General features: G+C 39.6%; 1 protein-coding gene across 2 annotated transcripts in view; it reads right to left on the bottom strand.

Moving 5' to 3' along the window:
• iqsec3a (IQ motif and Sec7 domain ArfGEF 3a) overlaps window positions 1-25,557 on the bottom strand; it is a 115,199-nt gene that overhangs the window by 14,448 nt on the left and 75,194 nt on the right. For both annotated transcript variants that reach the window (XM_038738943.1, XM_038738944.1), the window contains exons 5-9: window positions 19,643-19,804; window positions 14,941-15,063; window positions 9,507-9,673; window positions 5,426-5,565; window positions 284-409 (exon numbers count right to left, since the gene is read on the bottom strand). In XM_038738943.1, the coding sequence (XP_038594871.1) occupies window positions 284-409; window positions 5,426-5,565; window positions 9,507-9,673; window positions 14,941-15,063; window positions 19,643-19,804 (718 nt within the window). The remainder of the gene's footprint in view (window positions 1-283; window positions 410-5,425; window positions 5,566-9,506; window positions 9,674-14,940; window positions 15,064-19,642; window positions 19,805-25,557) is intronic.

Here is a 25,557-nt window from a genome sequence, read left to right as displayed (position 1 = left end):
GATCATTGCTTATGAGCGCACTGCCTTTGCTACTATCTATTATTAAAAGAAATGGCCGGAGAGTCCTGAGTTATGAAACAACATAAAAGAGAGGGAGCTTACATTCGAAGTAGGTGATGGTGCATTGCAGCTGTCACAAAAAAGTAAGCAGCTTTAAAGCTCGACTACGTGTAGCAGAAACAGCCATTTTGTTAAGAATGGTTTAAAGGAAACTGTAAACATGTATACAACATGCTAATGACAAACCTCTCATTACAATTCTTTCTTTTTTTTGTATATTTACCACAATGAGATCATTGAAGAGGAAGACTTCTCTCTGGTGAGCTGCCTGTTTTTGGGCTTTGTTGACATCAGTCACCTCAAAAAGTCGACTACAGCACACCAGTCTTCTGTGAGGTACAGAGAGAACCTGCAAAGAAGAGGAGAGCTTCAATAACTCAAGATAAAGTGACTGAGAGGTTTTAAATGATTCAAAAGACCGTATGAAGGTACAGAAGAGATGAAGAAAAGCCTGCAGAAAAAGTACTGAAGTGAAATAGTGAGAGTTTTAATACAAATGACTTTGGCTTCGAGTAGGACACATTATTCACTGGGGTTAAAAGCTGAGATGCAAGTATAAAACATTATACACAGTATACTGAGACTAATTAGTGTCATGCAGGCTGACCTAACAATCTTAAAAGATATCTTAAAACATTAATTAGAGTAACAGATAAGACTGCGTGTTGCAAGGTTATCCTAATATTAACTGTGAGTGTGAGAAGAACGAGGGCACAAATGCCGGTTTAGGATTCTTGGCTGTGCTGCACTTTGGGGGTTGCTCTTTTCACTGTTTTTATTAAATAATGAGATGTGAGCAGGCAAAAAGTTAAATTTTAGAATGTGAACAAAAGTACATTTATGAAGAGAAATACCTAAAATCTGTCCGTTACATTTAGTTGCACTACATCATGTGTGAGTGTAAGTAATTGTTTTGCTCCTAATAATAATGCAAATTCATATTTATTGTAGTTGATAGTAGTTAAAGGCATTTTGTTTCTCCGGACAAAGGGGATAGAGAGATAAATTAAAATGCAATGAAGGGAGGATACGAGGAGAGCCTTGTATTTTTTTTTTTATCTTCCTAGGTTTTTAGTCTTATCCCTATTCTTTGAGCAGTTTGCGTCTGCAGTATCCCAGCCCCACCAGACTATTTAACTGTACTGTATTATTAATCTATAGTATTTTAATTGTAGATTTTATTTCTATGGGTTCGGCTTTGACATGTCAATATTGCCTGTACCCATTTTGGGAGGTATTGACCATTGAATGTTTAATCCATCCATCTTCAACCGCTTTTCCGGTTGTGTTTTGTTTTGTTTTAATCATATCACTTGGATTCTAAGCTATAGTGTATGTAACCAGTGCCATTATAGGTTTAGTTAAGCTTGCAATACCTGCTTCTAGTAAAGCTAGTAGTCCCCTAAATCATAAAACTTAGCAGCAACATTATCTGCTTTGTTTTTTGCAATAGAGTGCCTAAGTCCCTCCTTCCGCCCGATTTCACCTTATTTCAGAAAATATATGTATGGTTGTCAACGGCGTGAGACAACTTATTTTTTTATATATTGAATTGTGCCCCCAATTACACATGTTTGTCAATATAAAAGATATTTTTGTCCGTCAAGAAAGTCGCATTTTGTTGTAAAACAGAAAAGTAACGTTTACTTTAGTGTGAAAACTGTTCAGTGAACTACATCTTTTGTCTTACACAATATACATCACCAACAAATGCTGAAACGCGGTAATGCTAGCTAACGTTCATTGTTTCTTTGCTATTAGCAAGGTAACTTAGCTATGTTCCATGCAGAAATGTATCTCGCCTGATGTGTTTATTACAGCAACTCTTGGTCCTTTTATCACATTATCTTCTCATGTAAGTTCTTTGATGTTAGCTTCAGAAACGTTAGCTTCAGTCATTGATAAAAAAAGTTACAACGTCACATACGCGACTTTTGGGTTTGTGGTATTTGTATATACGTATTTTCAAAGCAAACTTTCAAATGTATATTTTAAATTGACAAACATATGTGCAATTCAGAGTACAATTCAAACAGGATCAAAAAGTTGCCACTGCCTACATTTTTTTCATTTGTTTCCATGTTAGTCCACCGGACGGAATAAGAAAACGTGGTAACGGTACACTTGGAGGTGTAATGTACAGTAAATGTCTGTTTTTTTTCTTCTACAAAACGCAGTTTTGTCCATAGAGGCCTGGCTTCTCCTCTTGGATTTAAGTGCTTTTCTCTGTTTAAGCAGATTACTCTGCAAAAATGGCTCATCTTTTTGGAGACTGATCTAATCATATTCTCGCCCCCTCTCACTCTTGTCTCTCTGACTTGTCTCGTCCAGCTTTCCATGTTGGATCACTGCAATTCAAACAGAAGCTGAGTGACTGTCAGTTGATGCTCAGTTGATTCCCTGTTCATGATAAAATAAAAATATTCATGACCTCTGTTCGGTTATTTCTCTGTGCATTTCCAATTTGGATTCCCAGTGCTCTCAGTGGACTATTTGCCATGCAGTGAGTAAACACATTCACTTTGTCTCCTGCTCTCTCATCTCTCATCACTGCAGGGTATACACCCCCCCCGACCCAGCTGTCCAGAACCAGGTTGCTTTCTCATAACACTAATGTCAGAAACATGTAACGACATCATTAGCTGACAGGATTATTAAGAAACATTGTGACAGGAGAGAGTTTAATCATACAATTAACAAATCAATTGTAGGATCTGACTTAATTGTATTGTAGAAAAACTGAGTCTACAAATGTTATTCAAATGAACTATTTAAGGACATTTTAAAAGTGTTTGTGGAGGAAAACATTTGGATGTAAAGTTACTTCATCACCTTCAAGAAGAGTTGTTATGGCTTTTATCAAGTCATCAAATATTTACACCAAGCAAACTCCTATTATGGAGAAACCAATTATATTAAAATAATCTTCATGTAGGCTACTAGCTCTTAGCATAATAGATAAGAAGTTTTAAATCCACAATACAGGGACTTTGACACGAGCTGTGATTGTATTTTAGTATTTCTAAGAAGGAAACCTTATCTAAGTCTCTTTCTTTTTATGGATGAACTGAGCCCATGGGCAGGAATAGTCACTTCCTGTCACAACAATCCATCATTGTTTTGGCTATGACAACACTCTGTCACCCTATGGCTTCTCATCGTCTCACTTAAAGGCACAACCCCCCTCCCCCCCACCCCAAAACAAAGCCCAACACAGCGGCTATTCTTTCAATGTCAGAGATCCAATGTCATTCTGAAAGTTAACAGGATATAACGCACATTAAATGTAAAACTAATTAAAAAAAATATTTACGATAAAATGCATCCAAACATATTGGTTCATATTCTGGATAGACAGAAGGCAGTATGAGACAAAAGTCTAAAGATAGACTGACCTGAACTGGCCAACAGACTAACATTGCCATCCATAGATCCATGCTGCTAGCATGACTAAAAACGTGAAACCACTTTTGATGTTAGCTCTAGAATTCAGTTTCAATTATTCTGCATGTACCTGAATACAATTTTGAAAGAATATGTATATATTTGTATGTGGATGCAATGCGTGGAGTCCATGGGAAAAACTTTTATACATATTTCATGAATAAAGGAGGCCCTGGTGTACAGATAAGATTCAAACTGAATTCTCTGAACTGTTGAAGTATTTTTTAAACTGCCTTTCCGTGTTATGAGTGGGCACACACAGCATATTCCCACATGAATCAGTGTAATCAGTCAATTACAAAGCTAAATAAGTTTGCCTCGATCTGTGACTGTCTCAGACTTGTAAAATCTCAAACACATAAAACTTTCGAAAAGAATATACACACAGTGAATGAAAACAATAGCCACATGTCAATGTGTGGGCATTTTAAACTCTCAACTTGACTTAACTAAAACATTTCCAATGTTAGGTTCAACCACTTACATTATGCTACTAACCAAGCCTTTTCGCCCTAAACAGTGAAAAACAAGACTCCAATGACAGCAGTTGTTGATAAGCATTCATTCAGCTGATGCTTTTATCCAAAGCGACTTCCAATTGTTATACATTTCAGAGGTTGCACAGTGTCTTACTCAGGAACACAATGGTGGATGGGTCACAGTGGGGGATTGAACCTGGGTCTCTGATACCAAAGTCATAGTCTTATCCTTTGCGCCATCACCACCCCATGTATTTTGCTGGTGTAATGATCTGAGGTAATGATCGCGCTGCTAATGAGACATTTAATGGCTAATAAATGTGCTACCAAGGCTAGTTGATAGTGTAAGGCCTTGAGAGAGCTCGTAGAACGCCACTAAAACACTGTTCTCCCAGAATGCAGAGTTACTTGTGGCTCCTAGAGTCTCCAAAAGGAGAATGGGAGCCAGAGCACTCAGCTATCAAGTTCATCTCTTGTGAATTCAGCTCCCAGTTTGGGTTAGGGAGGCAGAAACCATCTCCACATTTAAAAGTAGACTTAAGACTTTCATTTTATAGTTAGGTTTCTGCCTGTTGAAACCCTGTTTTTTGCTTGTCACTGTCGCCAAGCGCTTGTAAAAACTATTAAAAAGACTACTGGTGAAAAGTGTTATAAGATAACTTCTGTTATGAATGATATGGCGCTATATAAATAAAATTGAATAATGTGAGTGAGTGACTTAGCATGGAGTTGGCAGAGAATGTGTGTGTGCAATCAAATTCATGTTTTTGTGTGATTACCCTGACCTTCTACTATTCTAGCAAGCCAACATGACTATAAGGAGAAGTGTTGTGAAAAATAGAGGCAGGGACACTGGACCACTAAACAAAAATTGTTTGTAACTCTGTGATGGAAAGTGATTCAGTATTTTATATCCACATCAAACAACTGGTGAAGGTTCTACAGTGTCTAATAAGGAAAACAAGTGCTGTACCATCAACTCAACCCCATCTGGGAATCACTTTATGTTACTTCTGTGTGTGTGGGTACTCTAATGTACTGTAATGTCTTATCTGTGTTTCTCATTGTATCTACAAAAAGTAGCTTTTTCAGCAAAAAGGGTCTTAAGAAACTAAGTGGACTGTAGCTGCAGAGTGAATATCGGACATACATTGGCCAGGTGGCTACAAATTACTCCAAATAATTGATAATGTTGCTCCTTGTCTGTTGGATGTGTAAATAAGCAACTGTCTGCAATCATATGCTACAGTATGTCACTGTTGATGACAATGATTGTCCTGGCCAAAGTAGCCAAAAACATCAACTAATGCAAGCTAAAGGTTAATACGGTTTAGGTTAAAGGTCAAGGTTTGCTATGTGGCTGAGGGTAAGGGCTAATGGATGCATTATATCAGTGCAGGTCCTGACAAGTATAGAGCAAAAGTGCATCTGTGTGTCCTTGCCGTTTTCATGCCGACAATGGACTGTTCAACTTTGGAGACGTAGGTGACGTGGTCTTCGTTGGAGCGTAACTCCCTCTGCTGTATTCTTTCATAGATTCCCACCACCATGTCTCTGGGGATGTCTGCTCCATCATCCACACCTATAATAGGAATAGGTTGATTACACACAAGTATGCACACATCACAGGTTGGTTGCTTTTAGTTTTCGCAGACAGTCCTGTCCTTAAGAATAGTCTGTCTATTCTGGCTTAAATGCGGCAGTGTATGTGTCACAGCAACAGAAGGAGATGGATACACAAGCATATGCAACATATGACTGTATGCATATTGCACTGACACACTTTTGTTTTGCCTCATTACTTGAAATGCAATGCAGTGGAATTCAATATTTGGAGCAAAAAGAGAGCTCTTTCTCTCAATCTTCTAGTCTGTCCTTCTTTGACTTTTTTGTCTTTCATTATCTCCATTAAGTAATGACAGAAGGCAAGGTGAGAGGAGGTTAATTGGCAAGTGAAAGGTTAACACCCTGCCTCAGTCACTCTGAGATATTCCGTGATGGAACACAGTGCAGTTCAAGGCCGTGGCATTTCGACGCAGGTAGAGCTGCATGTCATTAGGCTGAAAGGTACCCTCCAGATACTCCCTGTTATATCTGCACAGCTGTATCGCGCTGTGTGGTACATTGAGTTTTCAATGGGGCAGGATGTGTTTGGGGAAAATGAAGCCGCCACAAGTGATGGCGTTGACAGTGAGGCACCCTGGGACACTGCTGAGACATCGCTGCACATTATGGAGTCAGAGGGAGAGGAGATGTCCAGGGGGAAATGTGTGTAGTGTGTCAGATTAATAAGCTAAATCTTTTTGCTGAATGTCTCTTTTTTTCTGCCAGTTCTCCCACTTTCCTTACCCTCCTTACGATTTCCTGCTTTATTGTTAGTGGCATGGTGCTTTGCATGGCCATCATGGTTAAGTGATTTGTCCACCACAGTTGATTGATTTGCCCACCAGACTGAAATCAACAACTATTAAATGGATTGATGTGGAGGTCTCTACAGACATTTATGATCCTCATAGAATAAATCACACTGAATGATCCCCTGACTTAACCTCTAGTGCCGCCATCAGGATGACATTTTTAGCTTCTAGTAGAATGTCCAGACAACTATTCCGCTAACTTTTCACATAGAGCCATCATCAGGTCAAAAACAAATGACATTCCCATCAGCATCGACTGTTCGTTGTGTTTAGTGCTAATTAGCAAAAGCTAAACTACGATGGTGAACATGGAAAATATTTTTCCTGCTTAACATCAACATGCTAGCATGTTGCTTATTATTGTGATGTTAGCATGCTGACGTTAGCATTTAGCTCATGGCATTGAAGCGCTCAGGTACAGTCCATAGAGCTGCTAGCATGGCTGGAGGCTCTGTTTTTAGAGATGGTGGTCTCAGATTTGCAGAGAGTTAACTTTTGGGGGGTTATTGTTCTCTAATATGTCATGTGAAAGCCAGAGACAGGGAAATAGAAGAGGCATCGCTTAAGCTCCACGGGAAACATGGGTAAAGCTAAAGTATTCAGTAAATGAGAGACTCCAATTTTCATTTTATAATGAGCTGACCGTAGCCTACTGGATTAATTTATGGTGGAAGCTGTTTTATATTATGTTGTCCCATTGTGGAATAACTTTGACACAGACAGTCTGTTTTAACTGAGATAATGAATGTTCTATGTATCTTCATTACTTTTGGTTTCTGGTACATAATTGCATTTCACCTCAGCCAATTAGTTGAGTGAGCTATTTTTCTGTCAGTGTGTATGAGAGACATGACTTGGGAGAAAAAAGGGGCGAAACAGAGATAATATAACAAAGACCAAATATTCTGAGACAAAACAAGATAAGAGAATGGAAGTAGACAGAGAAAACATAGTAAACTGAGCAGAAGACAAATAGAGAGGCCAAGAGAGTGGCATATTTTAATTTGCATAAGATGCTGAAATTGATTCGCCAACTTAATTTAATTGTGGGGAACATTACTGGATGAATCTATTGTAGTTGTTCTGCATCGACCTCAGCATTCCCTGATTGATTGCACCGAGGGAGAGGAAAACTACGGCACGCCTGTCTCATCCCCTACACTTGGCGAATGAGTATCTGTGTTCATATGGGAGACAAGAATTACCGGGTGCTTTCTGTCGATGTTGCTATGAGTTGTGAATGTGTAAAGCAAGGCGGGCAGGGATAGAAATGTAACCTTATTTATTTCACCTAAATTTATGCAGCGCGGTTTGATTGAATTGCAGATCCAAACACTGCTGGATACTGACTCACTTTCTCTGATTCATCTGTGGGCTTTAATGCCTTGTTCAAAGCCCTCGACATGAGTTATTTAGGAAATATATGTGGAGGATTATTGAGTATTACTGATTTCTTATTATACATTTTCTCGTCTCATTGTAGTGAAATTCAAACTATTGGGAAACACACTAAATAATTTCTCTAACATCTGGAGCAGCTCCTGGTGAGCACTTTGCCATATTGTGCCATAGAGTACATTGAAATTGAAAACCAAATACTATAATTATGGGATCTTTCTTTGGTTCTTTCAGTTTTCTCCCTGTCTGTGGGGACTTATTCCAGTTTTGATGGTTTTCAGGTGCCATAAATAAATCAATACCCTAGGGGGTGAAATATATTTGTTGACATATTTTTTTTGCTCCACCTCATTGGTCCAGACTAAATATTAGATTGGCTGCCATGGGTTTGTGTACAGACATTCATAGTCCCCAAAGGAAGAAGCCTACTAAGTTTTACTAGCTGTTTTTAGAGACATGGCCTGACAACAACTGGATGGATTGTCAAGAAAATGGCCTCAGATATTAATGTCCCCCACAGGAATAAATATAATGATTTTTCTGATCCTTTGACTTTTTATCCAAAATTTGTATTTGTCGAATACTTGCAGAACAATACTGCAAAAAAGATTACCATTCTCTTCCTTCTCAGTTGTACTTTGTGTTTAGTGCTAATTAATGCTTTCTGAGCCAGCAAACTATGAGTATGATCTTGGTATGGCTGCAGCTAACGATGATTTTAGTATTTGAAGCTTCTATAGATTATTTCAAAGATTCATCGATGCGTCATTTAAGAAGTACTTTTGCTTTGCGGCAGCGGCGCCCCCCCGGTAACGGGACAGCTGTGCACGTTTAAAGGTGATTTATTGGTCCTTTCGGAAATTCATAGTGTGTCATACAGCAAAAATCACATCAAGAGACCAACAACCAGACAGCTGCTTTACAAACACAAACATCACCCGAGTGCTATACAAGTTATACTAAAGGCTTGTGCAGACTACAAGACTTTCAGCGTTGGCCGATGGCCGTGCTGTTCAACTACACAACTTGCCATCTTGTGACGGGAGTCTTGAAGTCGCTGTGACGTTCACACTACATGACTGATCGGTGACAGTGACACACACACACTACACGAGCTGACAGCGGCTGTGTCCCCCGACGCTGGTCTCCAAACCACATTTTGTCAAGAAAACACACGGGAAATGTGAAACGGGAAATGAACGATCCTGCACACAAAACAGCTGTTGTTTGTTATTATAAAGATAGCAATTACAACATTACAGAGTTGTTGTTTTCTTTTAGCTTGAAATAATCCCATAATTTGGACACTTTCTTCTTTGTCCCTCGCTATTTTCTTTCTTCCTCCACTTTGCCAACAGCGGCATCAAAATCACCTCGTGTTCACAGCATAAGCGTGATGTGCAACAGTAATAAAAGTCTGTGTGAAGCAGTTTGCTATATAGTTCTATGGATTAAACGAAGCATCAATGCAAAGAATTTTAGTAATCGATTTAATCGATTTAATTGATGAATCGTTTCAGCCCTAGATTTTGGCAAACCAACCAGCTCATACTCCTCAGAAAACCTTGTCATGTGACACACATGCACATATACATACCTAAAAAGAAACCTACATTACTAGAGCGACTTGTGTAAATTAATTAATGTGACTTTAACTCCCTTAATGTGCCCGCACTTCTAGAAGCAACCATGACGCAGCGTCACTTACCTCTTAGATTGCGTATGAAGTCCTCCAGTAACATCTTGCGGTCAGGCTTGATGTTGGGACTGTACATGTCAGTGTTGAGCAGAATGATTGCAAAGGCCAGGATGAAGATTGTGTCTGGGTTGTGAAACTGCTGCACTACATCGGGGTTACACATGCAGTAGCGCTGACTGTAAAGAAGACAAAAGAAGAAGAGGTAGAAGAAAAAGAAACAGCAAAAAAATTTTTGCAAGAAAGGATGGTGTATTAGGCAAAGGAAAGAAGGTGGAAAGGAGAGGGATGAATGTGTGTGGTAATAGATCATGACAGAGGACGCAAATGTGGAGGAATGACAGAGAGGCAGAAAGGGGAAGATAGGATTTAAAAAAGAATAGGTGAGGCCAGTTAGAGAGGATGATAAATACACAGTGAGAGATGAATAGGTTATCCTTGGACAACAAAGGCATCCTTATACACACTACATGCTCATGAATGCCTTGAGCAAGCTGAGCATGATAGTGTCGCTCCCAGATAAGAGTTATGGCTTTAATTTTGCTTGTGGCTTCCTCTGAAGCTGTTTGCTGCCCCTCAGCAGCAATGAACCTCACAGTGGGTGCTCTGCTGAAACTGTCTCTGTATAAACAAATTTGTCCCACTGGATTGGATAGTCACATGGGCCATGCAATACGCAGAAAAACTAAGGGCGCGTATATGTGTATGTGTTTGACTTTATCTTGGGCGAGTCCGCTGAGCCCTCAGCCATAGTTAAACATTCTCCTACATTTATGGGCCAGGTTGCTGGATTTATGCAGGTTGTTTTTGTGCTGCAGAGAAGAAATATGACGTTTGAAATATGAAATCCCTTACCTTGGCACTTCTATGCAAAAGAACGCGACAGAGGCCAGGTTCGGTTTGAAATAGTTCCCAAACAAACACCCTTAACTATAAGAGGTGGGGAATGGAAGCGCCTCTGCGTCGTGTGGATATGGAAACCATAAATCTAAAAGATTTGTAGACACCTACTTTGGGTGTTTGTATATATGCGTGTGTGTGTGTGTGTGTGTGTGTGTTTTTGTGTTTTAAGAAAGACGTGCCTTGAGGAGAGAGTTACACCGTTTCTCTGTGAGGTGCATGGATATTTCCTGGTTAGGGAATGAACAATACAATAGTTAAACATCAGTACAGAGTTAAACAGTAGTATACAGAGCAAAAGGAGAATGAGAAGGTGTGTGTGAGTGTGTGTGTGTGTGTGGACCCTGTGGGCTGTGTTGGAGTGTATACTATAATCGTTAGTTTAATCAGTCATCATTTCCACATTGGGGCTGTAGCGCTGTTTTGCAAACCTGCTGAGCTGCATGATTGGAATCTAATGTCTCTGTGGGATTGCGCAAAGACACACACATTGGTGTGCATACAGTAGGTTATTACCTTGTCACACACAGTTTTTATTGTGCTTTCCAACACTGCTTAAGACTTCCAAGATTATCAAAATAAAAAAATATCCTGGGGTTTGTGCATGTTTGCCTGTTTTCATTTATGTCAGTCTCATCTAAATCGCCTTCAGTTATTACAGTGGGCTGGCTGCATTTAAGCTTTACAAGCAGAAAGAATGATTCGATTTTTTTCCTTGGATTTTGCCTCCCAGGCAGCGTACAAGCTGCCCTACCTGCTGGAGGTTGTTAGGGCTGTATGCACTTTCTGGACTAAGATGGCACTACACTACTCAGTGCTGAAAAAAGTCCCTCAACTGCTATGTGTTTTCTGGTAAAAAAAAAAAGACTTAGATGTTTAATTAATCAAATAATCAAAGATAGGAAACAGAGTGGTCTTTGTATTACAAATACAACCTTATTTATTGTGTTTAAAGGTCCTGATTAACTTTTTATCTGTATTTTGATAACTGGTCTACTTGAAGCTCGTATTGGGTTCTGTGTTCAAATGAATTGGTTGTATGTGTCCTGTTTTATGTGTATTTGATATGGTTTTTAATGAACCCGGTGAAGCCAAAGACATATTTCCAGAAATAGATAATAAAGTTTTATCTTATCTTATCTTAATATGTCATTTAAAGGTTTAATGGAAATTCAAAATGTCTAGATGATTGAGGACGGATGATTGGATGTCAAAGGGGAAGGTGATGGATGTCTGATATGCTGGTCTGGGAAGATGTAGGAAGACCGGACGGGAGGAGACTCAGTGTAGGGGTCTCGGTAGTGTTTTCATCTGAGCTTATTTTAGGGGAGGGGGCATGTCGAAGTGTCCAATGTTATTTTCTGTTTGAGCAATTAGGCTCAGCATATGAATGTGTGTGAATGGTGAATGCAATGTAGTGTAAAAGCACTTTGAGTAGTCGCAAAGACTAGAAAGGTGCTATACAAATACAGAGCATTTACATTTACATGGATGAAGGTAAAGGGAGAATGGGTCAAGCTATCTGAAACAAACTGAGCAGACAAGGTATAGGCTTGACAGGTGTGGTTGAGGCGTGACCCTGCTCCTAAACCTAAATTACCAAGGTAACTTAATTTATATTTATACAGTCAACAATAATATTTATCAACTGTAGTATGAGGTGTCTTTAGGAGAATTATAGGTTGCTACTGGGTTAGATAGTTAGGTGGCTGTTTTTGGTATACTCAAATTATGGAAATCAAGATAACTTATTATTTGATAGATGATATACATGTTTATAATTGAGGAACATTTATATTATTTGCTTTTGGTAAAGAACTTCTCACTTCACTGTCTCCCCCCACTTGTGTCTGTAGGTTAAGCAGCAGTGCTTTCATGTGTGTTTGTCATCATGCAGTATTTGTTTTAGCATGATGATAATCAGAGGGGTCCACACAGATGCTTATTCACATCTAAGTGTCTGAAAACCGTGACTCCACAGCAACCCGTCATTATGCCCTTGTCAGTAAATCCTAATGTACTGTTGCACCATGCAGTGAAAAAACTCAGTGTATGCGGCTTCCTATCTAAGTGTGCTCTTACTAAACGAGAGGGTGAAACGGCACACAATGCTGCTCACTGAAATGAATTTGGCAGCCTTCACATTTGGCATTTGCTGCTGTCTTCCAAACCAATCTTCTTTTTGTTACAGATTGCTAAACATGGTGTAATCCAATAGTCATTATGTACTCTGTGAGGATGGTTTTTGGTGCAAGATTATACAAGTTGCATGATCGTTATCTATAATAACCATTATAGAAAATACAGCAACTGTATGTGACTGTGGGGTGAGTAAATAAGGATGTCTGGATACTACACTGTAATGTCGACATGAAAATATAAATCTGCGGCATTGGGAGCTGGCTCATATTTGCTCATTCATTAGCACACTGACGCAGCAGATACTGAGTTTGCTGGCTGCTTTTCACTTTTCCCCTCGCTCTTTTTCACTGCTGCTTCAAATCCCCTTCACTTACTTCGGAGATTTCTCTCTTTCTGAGTGTGTGAGTGTGTGTGTGTTTGGAGGCATATCAAAGCCCAGGAGCAGGGGAGGCAGGCACAGAGAGGCTGTGGCAGTTACGCAACACTGGTTATTTATAAACCTTCTCCCTCTCTCCTTTTCTACCCTTCCTTCTTTTTCCCAGTTCGTGTCTCTTTACCCCCCTCGCTATCTCCCTCTCTCTTGCTCCTGATAACACGCAGAGCCAGCCTTATGTCCAAACATTACCAGTGCCAACCTCTCTGCCCACTGTCTATGACAATGCCACTGTTTTTTCTCCTCATTGGGCACCTCGACAACTGTGACAGGTGGTTGTTACTCCAGAGGGGCTACGGCAAACAGTTAGCATTAACACACAGGGCTACAGCTGCACTGCAAATTGTGGCCAGAAATTACATGCCTGGCTATTGAAATGGGGGCCGCATTGTCAACATTTTATTGTAGCTGAGCAGAAAGAAAAGACCAAAGTGTGTGCATGGTGAGGCAGTGTGACTCGACTGCTGAGATCATCCATGTGTTATCAAATATTTATGTTCACATATGTGGTCAGACTATGTTCCATTATATATTTGTTTGTTTTTTTGGTTTCATGTCCCTTTATGTGTGCAAGGATGAGGAATAGGATTAGGGCCACGTATGAATTTTTTTTGGAGTTCTGAGATTTAAGTCAGAATTCTGAGTTTAAAGTCAGAACTCAAAAAAAAATTTCACATGTGGCCCTAATCCTATTCTGCACATGGATGTCAATTTTATCTAGTTAATTTTCTCATACTAGCTTGTTTTCATGTTTCCTCTTTGTGTATTTGTCTGGCATAGCTGTACGGTGAAAAGACAGATGCATGAACTGACATCTCACAAAAACAAAATCACAAATTCACATTTGTGCCTTTCAGCACACCTTTAGAAGTTTATATTTCTTGATAAAAAAATCCTGTGAATTGCATCTTAAAGCACCGCATGACATGTTTGGCCAAGAGGTAATTCTTAAGTGACAGTATTTCATTTCGCCTTTTACCCACTCACCCACTCAAATATCAACACACTCAGATTTAAATTACAGTAGAAAATAAATGACACCAGTAGGACAAATGAGGGATATTTTCCATAAACTAAAAGATGATAAATATTCATATCCAACTCCTTCAAAGCAACAATTCTCTCCGTGCAGCGTTTCTGAATATTAATACATTTGTCGTGCATGGACAAATATCTGGTTCTTGCATGTCTGTTCAGTAACGACTCAAACTTTCTGTTCTCACACGGCACATCCTATATGTAGTTTAAAACAACAGTTTTACCACTCTGAAACATGGGCCCTTGATTTCAGACATAGGAAGACAAAGACTAGACTGCATTTAGATTAAATATTTATGGCTTAACAATTTCAAGCTAATTTGGTGAAGACAGAAGAACAGCAAAAACTTCCTGTTCTTTCAGCTTGAGCTCCATGAGAAACGTAAATGTCAGGCTGAGCCAATCAGAGGCCATAGAAGGATTTGCAAATTTGTGAGCAAGAAAGAGCCGCCAGCTTTGGCAAACATACAGAATAAACTGTCATAGAATAGGAAATTACTACAGATATGCTAGTCATGAATGGGGCTTTTTTACTGTGACCTAGTCACCCCACAAAATAATGTAGTAGAAATGCTTCTTGGCCATGGAAGTAAAGCAGGGTAGCTGTAGTTACAATAGTTAGTAAGAAAGTTAACTAGAAATGCAAATGTTTACAGCTTACGTTAGAGCAGACAAACGGATCCTTTCCCTACACTTTCGTTCTTGTATTTTTGGTTTTGTAGTTAAAAACACCCACCCTAACTCTTACATGTATGAATATTGCTTGCTTTATGCACGTAATAAGTATATAATGAAATCCAAACCTTGATATACCTAGATGGTTAAAGCTGAGTATATGAAAATCATACCCAAACGGTGCTCCCCTTCTAATACCAGCGAGAATATTGCAAAATAAACCCAGACAGTCACAGCAACTACCGCTTTTACAATTACCTGAAGGCCTCGATAAGACGTTCCACCTTTTGGGCTTCTCCCTGGACACGAATGTGGGCCTGAAACTTCCTCAGTGCTTCATCCAGCTCCATGCCTGAGAAGTCCATCTCATCCACCACGCAACTGTTAAGCACAGTAGGGAAGGGATGAGATATGGAAAGAGCAAAAGCGGGGGAAAGAAAGACACAGGAAAAAAAAGAAAATTTATTAAATTATAGCAAAATGTATATATCAACATGAGCCCTTCACTGATGGCCTGGGTGGATCTGTGGCTGTACAACCAAGATAAAGGATGTAGAAGTCAACTCATCTGCTACCCGCTCACAGCACCACTCTGCTTACTGCAGGTATTAGCCATGCATGGACACCAGGGATAAGTCTGGGCCCAGCTATCTCCTCTGTACCACAGCTGCCAAGAGACACACGCACACGTACATGCATACAATCCCTCCGAGCAGAAAATCCTCCTATTACCTGACAACCCCAGTTTAATGACTTTAATTAAAAAAGCAAAATATCCTATCCAAATGAGTTCAGGGGGGATAAATACAACGTGGGTGATTTTGGAGGTGAAAGATGTTTTTGTTAAAGAGTTGTGAGGTTTTAAAGCTTTCCTCGATTTGATGTGAGATGTCCTGCTGAGGTACAAAGTGGAATGATAATCGAACTACAAAATTAAATTTTTTTTTTAACACTCAGATTTTTTTTTTTTATGAGATTTACACCAAATCTATCCACACCTGTTGACGACCTACTGATGGTCACGGACAGCATGTTCAAAAGAAAGATAGATAGTGGCGTCAAGACATCGCCTTCTGCTTCTGATCTTCTCTGTTTGTTGTACTATAGGAAACACTGGCGTACATGTACGTACACACACACACACACACACACTACATGAAGATGGATTACTGTGAACAAAGCAAGTTAATGAGGTGAGTAACTTGACTGTGACACATGCTGCTCCAGCAGAAAGGAGTCAGATAGCTGAGTCTACAGTACTGCCTGCATGGCGCCACGGTACTACAACATGAGATCACCACAAAACTGGCTCATAGTAAGAATACCATGAACTGTATACTATTTCATTTAGCACCTAGCACAATATTACAAAAACTACACCTAGCACTCCTACTCTGATGCATATTAAAATACTACTATTACTTGTCCTATGTCTAATATTACTGATTGTAATATTGTTACTACAAGTGCAGGCACTATTACTACTACCATTACTACCACTATTGCTTGTCCTATGTATTTTTATTTACTATTAGTACTTGCTACTGCTGTTATGAATTTTACTGCAACAACCTACTACTACTACTACTAATTAAACTATGTCTACAATTACTACTACTACCACCACATCTACTACTATTTGTACAATGTGATTTATTACTACTACTGTAACTAATACTAAACTACTGCTACTGGTCTTGTGTCTACTACTGTATGTCTACCATTACTTCTACAGTTATACTACTACAATACTGTAACTGCTTCTGTGGTTGTCAGTGCTACTGCTACTTCTGTCCCTATGATTATTGCTACTACTCCATCTTTTACTGCTACAGGCACACCACCTTCTCTATTACTGCTATTAATACTGGATGCTGCTATACCTAACACAGGAAACACACACTCCACACAGAAAGGCCCAAGCAAGGCTCTAGTCACTAGTGGATTACACACCTTTCCCAGGACCTTGTTGTTGTGAGGCAAGGTGCTAAATACTGCATTAATACAACTACTGCAATTAATAATCATAACATGACAGGCACTTTGATAACAATAATAATAATCAGTTAACTGTGTTGTTTTCTACCAGTGATGTGAGACAGTTTTCTGCACAATGCTTACACAGGTAAAGCTTATAGTTCACAGTGACTTGATCCTCCTCCTGATCAACTCTCTTGACTGTCGAGCCTCTCTGATCGCCCTCTTCATGACTCACTTCTTTGCTCCGCCACCCCTCTCTCCCTTCTTCCCTGGCTGTCACTCCTTGTTTATGTAACGTCAGACGAGATGCTCTCTAGCCTAAGTACATCAGCCCTCTACTTCCCCCCCATTTCTTTCCCATACACACTCAAAAATAATAGCACACGCATGCACACGAGCACACATGCACGTATACACGCACACATTCTGTTCTCATGCATACGCTTTGTTGATCTGTATACAGTACCTGGCAGGGAAATAGACACATCTCTCGGCATAGCAAGGCTTAAACTGTATGTTTACAAGGCTGTCATGGCAGGTCCACACATACACACGCACACAGACGCACACACACTCACACAATTCAAATAAAAAGAAACAGCAGGCCAGATGGAACCATATTTTGAGCAGCCAATGACAGGCTGAAAACAGATCTCATTCTTGCTGCTAAACAAGCACAATACATTATCAGTAAATGAGTCGTCGGGGGTGCCACATTTCTTGGAACCTAAATCTATAACCACAATTTGGCTTAATTGACTTGGGACATTTTAACTATGGTTGTTTATGCTTGACGAAATGAGAACAGAATGAAGCGAATTAGCTTTCTAAGGAGAGGACAGGAAAACAGGAGACAACACAAACAAAACACAAATATAGAAACGCATGCATTCAAACCCTCCCTATACATACACACACAGAAGTCACACACACACATTCAGGCTCAATAAATCACCATGAGTGATTTTCAAATTAGACTGCAATCCCTCACCCGCACTCCTGTGACTACACTTTGTACACTTTATCGAAAGTGCCCTCACACACACTTTCCACCCTCCTATCATGTTCCTCTTCAACATCACTGCCACTCAGAGTATGGCTGTAAGTCTACTCTGTAGGAAAATAGGGAAAATGTACATCTATATAACCAAATGTCACCTGCATCGACTATATATGCACTGTGAATTGGAGTTTGAAGTCTTAAAAGCATAATCCTGTTAATACAATGTATTTGGAACCATGATAGAGTCCATTTGAGAAAATATGGATATTAGATGAGGGAGACCTGGGGTGAACAACTTGGTAGAGTGCTGTGTCGTGTATGTGTGGCCGTGCCACTAAAAGTGTGTTCTTGGTTTGATAACTTGTACGCAAAGGAGGATAAAAGAAAGATCCGCGGTACCTCCTCTAGTTGATATGATTTAGAGGTAATTGGTGAATGGGAGAATGTAACAGAATGAAAAAGGCAATTAAGGAGATAAAGTTAGGAAGATGTTGAAGGATGGAAATACACAAACGCAGGAGATCTCTAAAGTTTCAGAGCAAATAAAGCCAGTCAGGTTAATGACCTGGAATGCATCTTAAAGGGTGAAGTCAGTCATGTGTGCACATACGTGTGTTTCCACATTTATTTGATGAGTAATACTAGAACGAGGCATCTGTCCTTGTTCTCTGGGCTCATCAGTTTTTTTCTGTCTGATTTATTTATGTATTTTATATTTATTCTGCTGTAAAGAACACACTGTACGAACAAGATGAAAAAGTTTTGAAGCTAATAAATTTGCTATTTAATTCAACGTCCTGACAAAACTCATGCATGGTATTTTTATTTAGGATTTTAAGAGTAATTTCCAGAAAATTCATCTTTCATTCATGAAATGCAAATTCATGACTTATAATTGATTCATATGTTATTTATTTTAAGTTCTTGTATTTGTCTTGTACATAGACTGGTAGTACACCAATGGCACTTCTAAGGTGCATCATGTGATGTGTAGGATTCAGTGTTTTTAGAGCTTGCCCTGTACAATGGACTAAAACTCTGGATCAGCTGTTTTGATTTTGACCATTATTTTTTAAGTCTCACAACTTTATGGAAGTAAAATACAACACTGGAGTACTCCTTTAACAAACACACACAAATCTCGATTCAGTTACAGCACTCTGGTCGGAATTTCAGTTGATAAGGCGAATATGTAGAATCTGCTGAGATGTTGTTAGCCAACCAATACTAAAGATTTAAAGAACATTTTCCTAGATATTCGATACAGTAACTACCAAGAGCAGGAGCTAAATTCTCCTTTATTCTGTTGAGATGTGTTATGGAATCTCAAAAAAAAATTTACATTATCAGACAACAAAAATTGCTCTTTGTTTCTCACTTCTTGTCTGATATAATACTACCAATACAAAAGAAACTGCGGTTTTGATATTAATGTGATAAAAGAAGCTGAAAAACAAAAAGGGCAGGAAAGTTTTTTATTTTTTATTTTTGTTTTATCAGTTTGTAATCCAACTTCTATAATTCTGTCTAGCAAGTCAACCTAGATTAACAATTTGAAGAGTTAGATGAGCGCTTATTTGTAGGATCATGGCACTTCAATTTCAGCTTGTTTTCAGTTTACTTTGATGAAAAAACTAATGAAATGCCAGTGTCTGCAAAAATAACAACTTTGACATAAGCGGATACTGAAGTTACAATTTAGGTTTCACATTTGGATTCAGGGAATTATCTGACCCAAGATAAAGTTGAAAAATGTATAAGCCTGTGCACAGTTAGCACAGGTATCAACATGATTTGCACAATATTGTGACTGATAAAGCTGAGGATTTTCCTTGTGCTATCAAATCCTGTCCTGTAGTTCCTGTAGACCCTGACCCCTGATCTCCCAGAAAATGGAGGGATTACCAAGCAGAATCACCTTAAGAGGAGTGGTAAATTATCCTAAAGCGATTTCAGGAAATAATGTGTGCTACTCACTCAAGGACATCTCTGTTGAAGGGCTTCTTGCTGTTGCCAAGGAACTCTCCTATCATCTGTCTGCTCAGGCCCTTTCTCTGTAGCAGGAAGTGGGCCACGCCAATGGGTGTGTCTGGGATGAAGCCTCGAGAGATCAGGAACTGAAGGCCCTTGTCAGGGTTTCTGAATGAAAAGAGAAGAAAAAGGAAGACTGAGTGAGTAAAGGGAATTCTTGTCAGTGTTTTAAAATTACACAGATGCAATTTTATGTCCTAAATGTGGTGGTAGTAGCATGGCTGAGACGAATGGTTTGCATTTTCACATACTTAACCACACTTAGTTGCAGTAACAAGTCAGTTTGTTCAGATTAACAGTTATCTGGTGGCAGGTAGAAGTGTTACACACATGCAGTCCACACCAACAGAAGTAGAGCTACATCCTTTATTTGTTTATTATTCATTTTAATGACTGCTGAAAAAGCATTAAGGACATAAAAAAAAAAAAAGAATTATGCATTGCAGTAATGAGGTTCTTGGTCTGAATATCTGTAGCTTTTGCGGGCGCTTACTGTGCACACCTGCACTGTGGGCTAAAAGTGATAAAACACACAAGGAAGAATGTCATCTGTATTCATTCCCATGCTGAATTACAACATTCATTAACAACTACTTAACAGCTCGACACTGCTAAATTCAGAGGATACTGCCAGAACCATACTGGCTGATCTGGGATGCAGCTTTATAGCCCTGCTTATAAATACAAAGACTTTGAGGAATTCTTAAGAAGACTTTGTTGGACTGGGACAGGTCTAAGATTTGCTTGAGTCAACGTCTGTGACTTTTGTTTGTGTTTTTCATTAATTTAGTGGTTAAGTGTTCTTTGTGTTGTTCAGCGTGCCAAAATCAAGACCAATGGCTGCCTGCAAGATCATATATCAACCCAAAAAAATGTGATTGGCAGTGTAACCTTTGGATAAATAACACCTTCATCATAAGCAATAAAACTCACACTGAGGTTTGGCTGCTTCAGCCTTACTTGTTTTGGTACAACCAATAGCTTGTGATGGCCAGGGGTAGACAGGTAATCTGGCATACCGGGAAAAAGCCCGGGAGCTGACGAACCTTTGGGGCCGGTGTAATGAAAATTCTTTATTTATTTATTATAAAAAAATGGGCCAACGACTATCCCATGAAGCATGGACAGCGGCCTAAAGGGTAATTTTCTATACTGACATTGGCCTGACTCAACCACATCTCTTACCACCACTCCCTCCCCTCTGCCCTCTGTTTCTGCCCCCCCCCCCCCTTTCTATGATCCTATCAAAAGTCTTGCTGATATTTTTCAGCTGACTGCATAGCAGAAGTTACTTATGTATGAAGAGGGGAGTAATATCGTGACTATTTATAACCCTATTAGACACAGAGGATAGTTGCTCTAGGGAGGCTACCACATTATTGGCACAGCTCTCCCTCTACAGTGACTATACAGTGTTTAAACCACTGTCTTTACATAACAGAGCAGTGTGTGTGTGTGTGTGTACCACAGCTAATGGGTTTAGTAGGGCGAGGGTGGGACAGAGGGGAATGGAGAGGGGAGGATAAAGGGCAGGATATAAGGAGGAGGCTGGAAGAAGACCAGACAGAGCAGATGTGCGAGAATGGGAATGTGAGGACAGAGAAGGGAGGACGATGAGTGCAGGCTAGACTGCCTGAAAGCATCTGCTGTGACAGTCTCAGCACACTCCCAGCTTCTAGCTCACCCTCTCAGCTGAAGGTGATGTCTTGCCAAATGAATTTGGCAGATATCACTCATTTGATGTTTGCCCAACAACAGATGGATCACACATGGTGATTATTATTCACAATCAAAAGTGGAAGGGAGGAAGATACGGAAGGAAGGGGAGGAAATGATGCAGGAAATACAATATGAATAGATTCAGATGAGTAGTGCAGAAACAGACTGTCCTCATCAGACAATCACAAGCATGGGTTGTTTGTTCAAATGCTGAAAGCAACCCTGTTTACATTTTCCATGTCATGGACCTGTTGTGATTGTGCAGATGATGTTTGTCCTTTCCCCGGAGCAATGGTGGGAGTACTGTTGTGTCTTTATAATGCAGCAAAATTAAAAATCTTGGTAACTTTAACACAGAGATCGTGGTTCACATCTCATCTCTGGTGTACCTCCTCCTGCAACCTTGTCTCCTAGAAATTAAAGATACATACTTCTAGTTTGTTGTTACATTTTGAAGGGGGATGTAATTGTCACCTGGATTATGTTCACAGGCAGCGTGTTGTCAGTTAAAGGAAGTACATGGATTACTCAAGCAAAACTTAAGTAAGAGGTTTTGGTGTGAGCATACAAAGTGGACACAGATATTATAATCCTGAGTCCCATGTGTTTAAGTTAGGCACTTAAGGAACAACTGTGGTTTCAGTTAAAATGTCAATACAGCCCTGTCTCATGCTTCAAGTCAAGACAATTACAATTTTTCCCTGACCTAACCAAGCCCTGTGAGCCCTTAAATATAGCCATAAACTCAAGTTTTAGAGAGGGAAAGGGAAGGGAAAACAAATTAAAAACATGTCAGTGAACATTTACGTTCAGTATCAACATTTTGCAGTATATACAGTACACAGTACTGTATACTTATTTCTAGGAGACAGGGTTACCTTCAGTCAATGTTGGTTTGAAACCAACCTTAAGTAGTTTCAGTTTCCTAATCTTAACCAAACCTTCACCATAAAGGTGGCAGATCAGAAAACACCTGTGTATTTTTTGCCTTTATTTTGTGACGTTGAGGAAACGTAGGAGAGAGAGATGGGGCGACATGCAGCAACCGGCTGCTGGTCGGATTCGAACCCGGGCCGCTTCAGCAAGGACTCAGCCTTTGTACGTGGGACGCGGGCTCTAGTGGTGAGCTAACTACTGCCCGACAAATTACCTCTTTTGTCATTGATGAGGACTTGTGCGTGGAGCAGGTGACATGGAGCTGACAACAGAAAACTGGGTCCTTACAAGATTGAAGTGTGAAAAGAGAACAAGAGTACAACATAAAGATACACACAAACAGGGGAGGGAACGTAAGAGCCAGTGCCAGACAGGACCCAGATGTCATGCTAAAATGACAACTTCCAAATAAACTGCTATGGCCCAGACATGTTTCTCTCTCACACATACTTTTCTTGCCTCCTTGTTGCACACACATTCACCCTCACTCCATCATAAATATACTCCCCTCACCTCCTTGATATCCACTTTTATTTTAGATCTATTTCAGATGTGCACAGTTGTCATACTTCAGAGCTGTGTTTTATTGCCTTTACAAGTACTTAACTGTCAGCACTGCATGTTGCCTATTTTTTCAGATACACGCATTTCTGTTTCATTACTAGCAAGTGACAGATTGAAGGCCTGTTAGCGCCTGTGCATTTTTCTGAGTGGGTACACAATTGTGTGGTGTGACTGTAAACGCTTCAGAACCCCAAATCATTGCACTGGTGTGGACTTGCTGTTATAAAGCTCTGCTCTTTTCCATTAAGTCTGCTTTTGCTGAAAATGCAAGAATGTACTGATATGGCTGATTTTACCTTCCTTTGGTTACCATTTTCTTTGGTTGGCTTCCAACACTTTTCGTCAAATGTAGGCCAGAGCCCCATTGACACATGATGTCTACATTAGAATTTTGAGACTATATAGAGACTAGATATTTCCATCATTTTTCAAATCTAGCTAACTATTTAAACTGTTTTTCCACTAGTTTAGATACATAATTCAACCATTTATCCATTACCTTTAGGTATTTCACCACTTATCCTTTATTGCTTATGCATTAGCTTTAGCTATTTCAGATGTTTAGTCATTGGTTTGACTTTTAGCAAACTATTTCAACAGTTTAAATCAATTACTTTAAGATAACTATTTTATTCATGTACAAGTATTTTGTGATGTAGTAAAACAAGTCCATTTACCATTTGTACCATACCACTTTTAACTAACTACAGCCAGCTGTTTTAACTGTTTATTAGTTAGCTTTAGCATTAGGTTTATCACTTGATAGCACTCACAACACACAGCTGACTCACTATGTATATTAATCAAACAGTAATTTCTTTTGCCCAATCAGTTGAGCTACTGTACAGTCTTCTATGTACCAACTGTCAATTGCAGAAGAGAAATTATTAATGCTTCCTCTGTTTGCCATCTGGATTTCAGAGTTTGTAATTATGTGCTGGGTCATTTAGCACCGAGGGCAGAATGCTAATACAGCCAAAGTGTTTGCACAAACAAGTACAAACCGTACATACATTTTTTTTTAGAGCTCTCTCCTCCTGGCGTCAGGTTATCCCTCTTGAGCAGTCGGCCAGGCTTTGCAGATCTGCTGTGTTAATTAGCCTTACTCGACATATGTATTCAGATCTGTCTTTTCTCTCTCTTGCACTCTGTTTCTTCACACTTTCACCACAATCTCTTATGCCACCTTTTATTTAATTCATACTTCACTGACAGTGCTTTCACGCGTGACAGGGAGTTGATCTGATTCCACCATGAGCTGCTGTGATGTCTGATCAATGTATTCACTCCACTAAAATGTGTGCGGGAGGAAAGTGAATTAAGGATATGTCTAACCAAGTAGTGTAAAATGGAAAAGTCATGCATACAAAAAGAGAAATCTACTTAGGAATCTGTGATTAATGTCACACCTGCTCACATCCTCCCCTCTCTCTTTGCCCGTTCCCCGCTGAAGGTTTGGTACCAGCTCCCTTGTGTGATGTCCTTGACACACTCTCCCCTCCCATAATGGAGTCATTGTCATTCCATCCACACTCAGGTGGAAACTTTATCAAGTGGCCTCTCTCTCAACCTTTTCCCCCTCTACCTTTTTGTGACTCTTTCAGTTCCTCTCTCTAGCTTTTGCACTCCATTTCCATCACTCACTGTTCTATATGTTTATTCTTGCGCGCACGACACACACACACACACACACACACACACACACACACACACACACACACACACACACAGATACACCTCAAACGTCTGACGTCTCTGTAATGTACCATCTGCAAGACAAACACACACTCATACACACTCACACATCACATTATCCAGCTGTGGGCATTTGAGCTTTTTTGTCCGCATGATCAAGCAATACCCAAGTTTTAGCCCAAAGCAAACAGCCCTGTTTAAGATGCAAAGGATACAACAGCGCAGGTATTAGAGGGAGGATATGAACTGGTGGAACTAATAAGCCCCAAGTTCGATTGCCCTCTGTCTCTCTACTTTTTTATTTTTTGCTCTCCCTTGCTCATTCTATCTCTCTCTTCCCTTGTAGTCAATTTATTAAAAGTCAGCTTATCTTTCAAGGTGTTTGATCGGGTGAATGAGAAGACGGGAATTGCAAACAGACAGAAAAGCCTATGAAGCCTGTCATTTTGTGAATATATCTCTGAAGAGTCACAGAACCTCGTAATCAAACGGGGAGCTTTCATTAAACAGTCATTACAAATGTGTAGAGTCATCCCTTTCCTTCAAAAGATAGGTAATAATAAAAACGGTTTCAAATGAAATCTGAACAAACAGATGCTACTATCAAAGTGGACATTTTTGAATAAATAATTGTAAAGAGTATAGTAAATATAGTCTGACCGAGTGAGACATTTTGTTAGAAGTGGAAGGGCTTGAGAGAGTTACTCAATCTAACTGGTAGGCTGGACTAAAATACCATTATGTGCTCTACAAAGATAAAGATTAAAGCAATGTTTGGGAATTGAGAGTATCGATGCCAGGTTTGAAGTCTCATCTCCTCCTTTGGATTAACAAGGCTAATGTTTTCACATTAGATCCAATATTAATTTTAATCATTTAAATATTTTGTTGTAGTTTTTTTGCTCATTTCATCATGACTAAATACTGACCTAAACTTGAACCACCAA

This window comes from Micropterus salmoides, unplaced genomic scaffold (assembly GCF_014851395.1).
Source record: "Micropterus salmoides isolate LMB-PRFRI ecotype aquatic unplaced genomic scaffold, ASM1485139v1 Ms_hic_scaffold_23, whole genome shotgun sequence".
NCBI lineage: Eukaryota > Metazoa > Chordata > Actinopteri > Centrarchiformes > Centrarchidae > Micropterus > Micropterus salmoides.
This window is presented reverse-complemented; position numbering and strand designations above follow the sequence as displayed.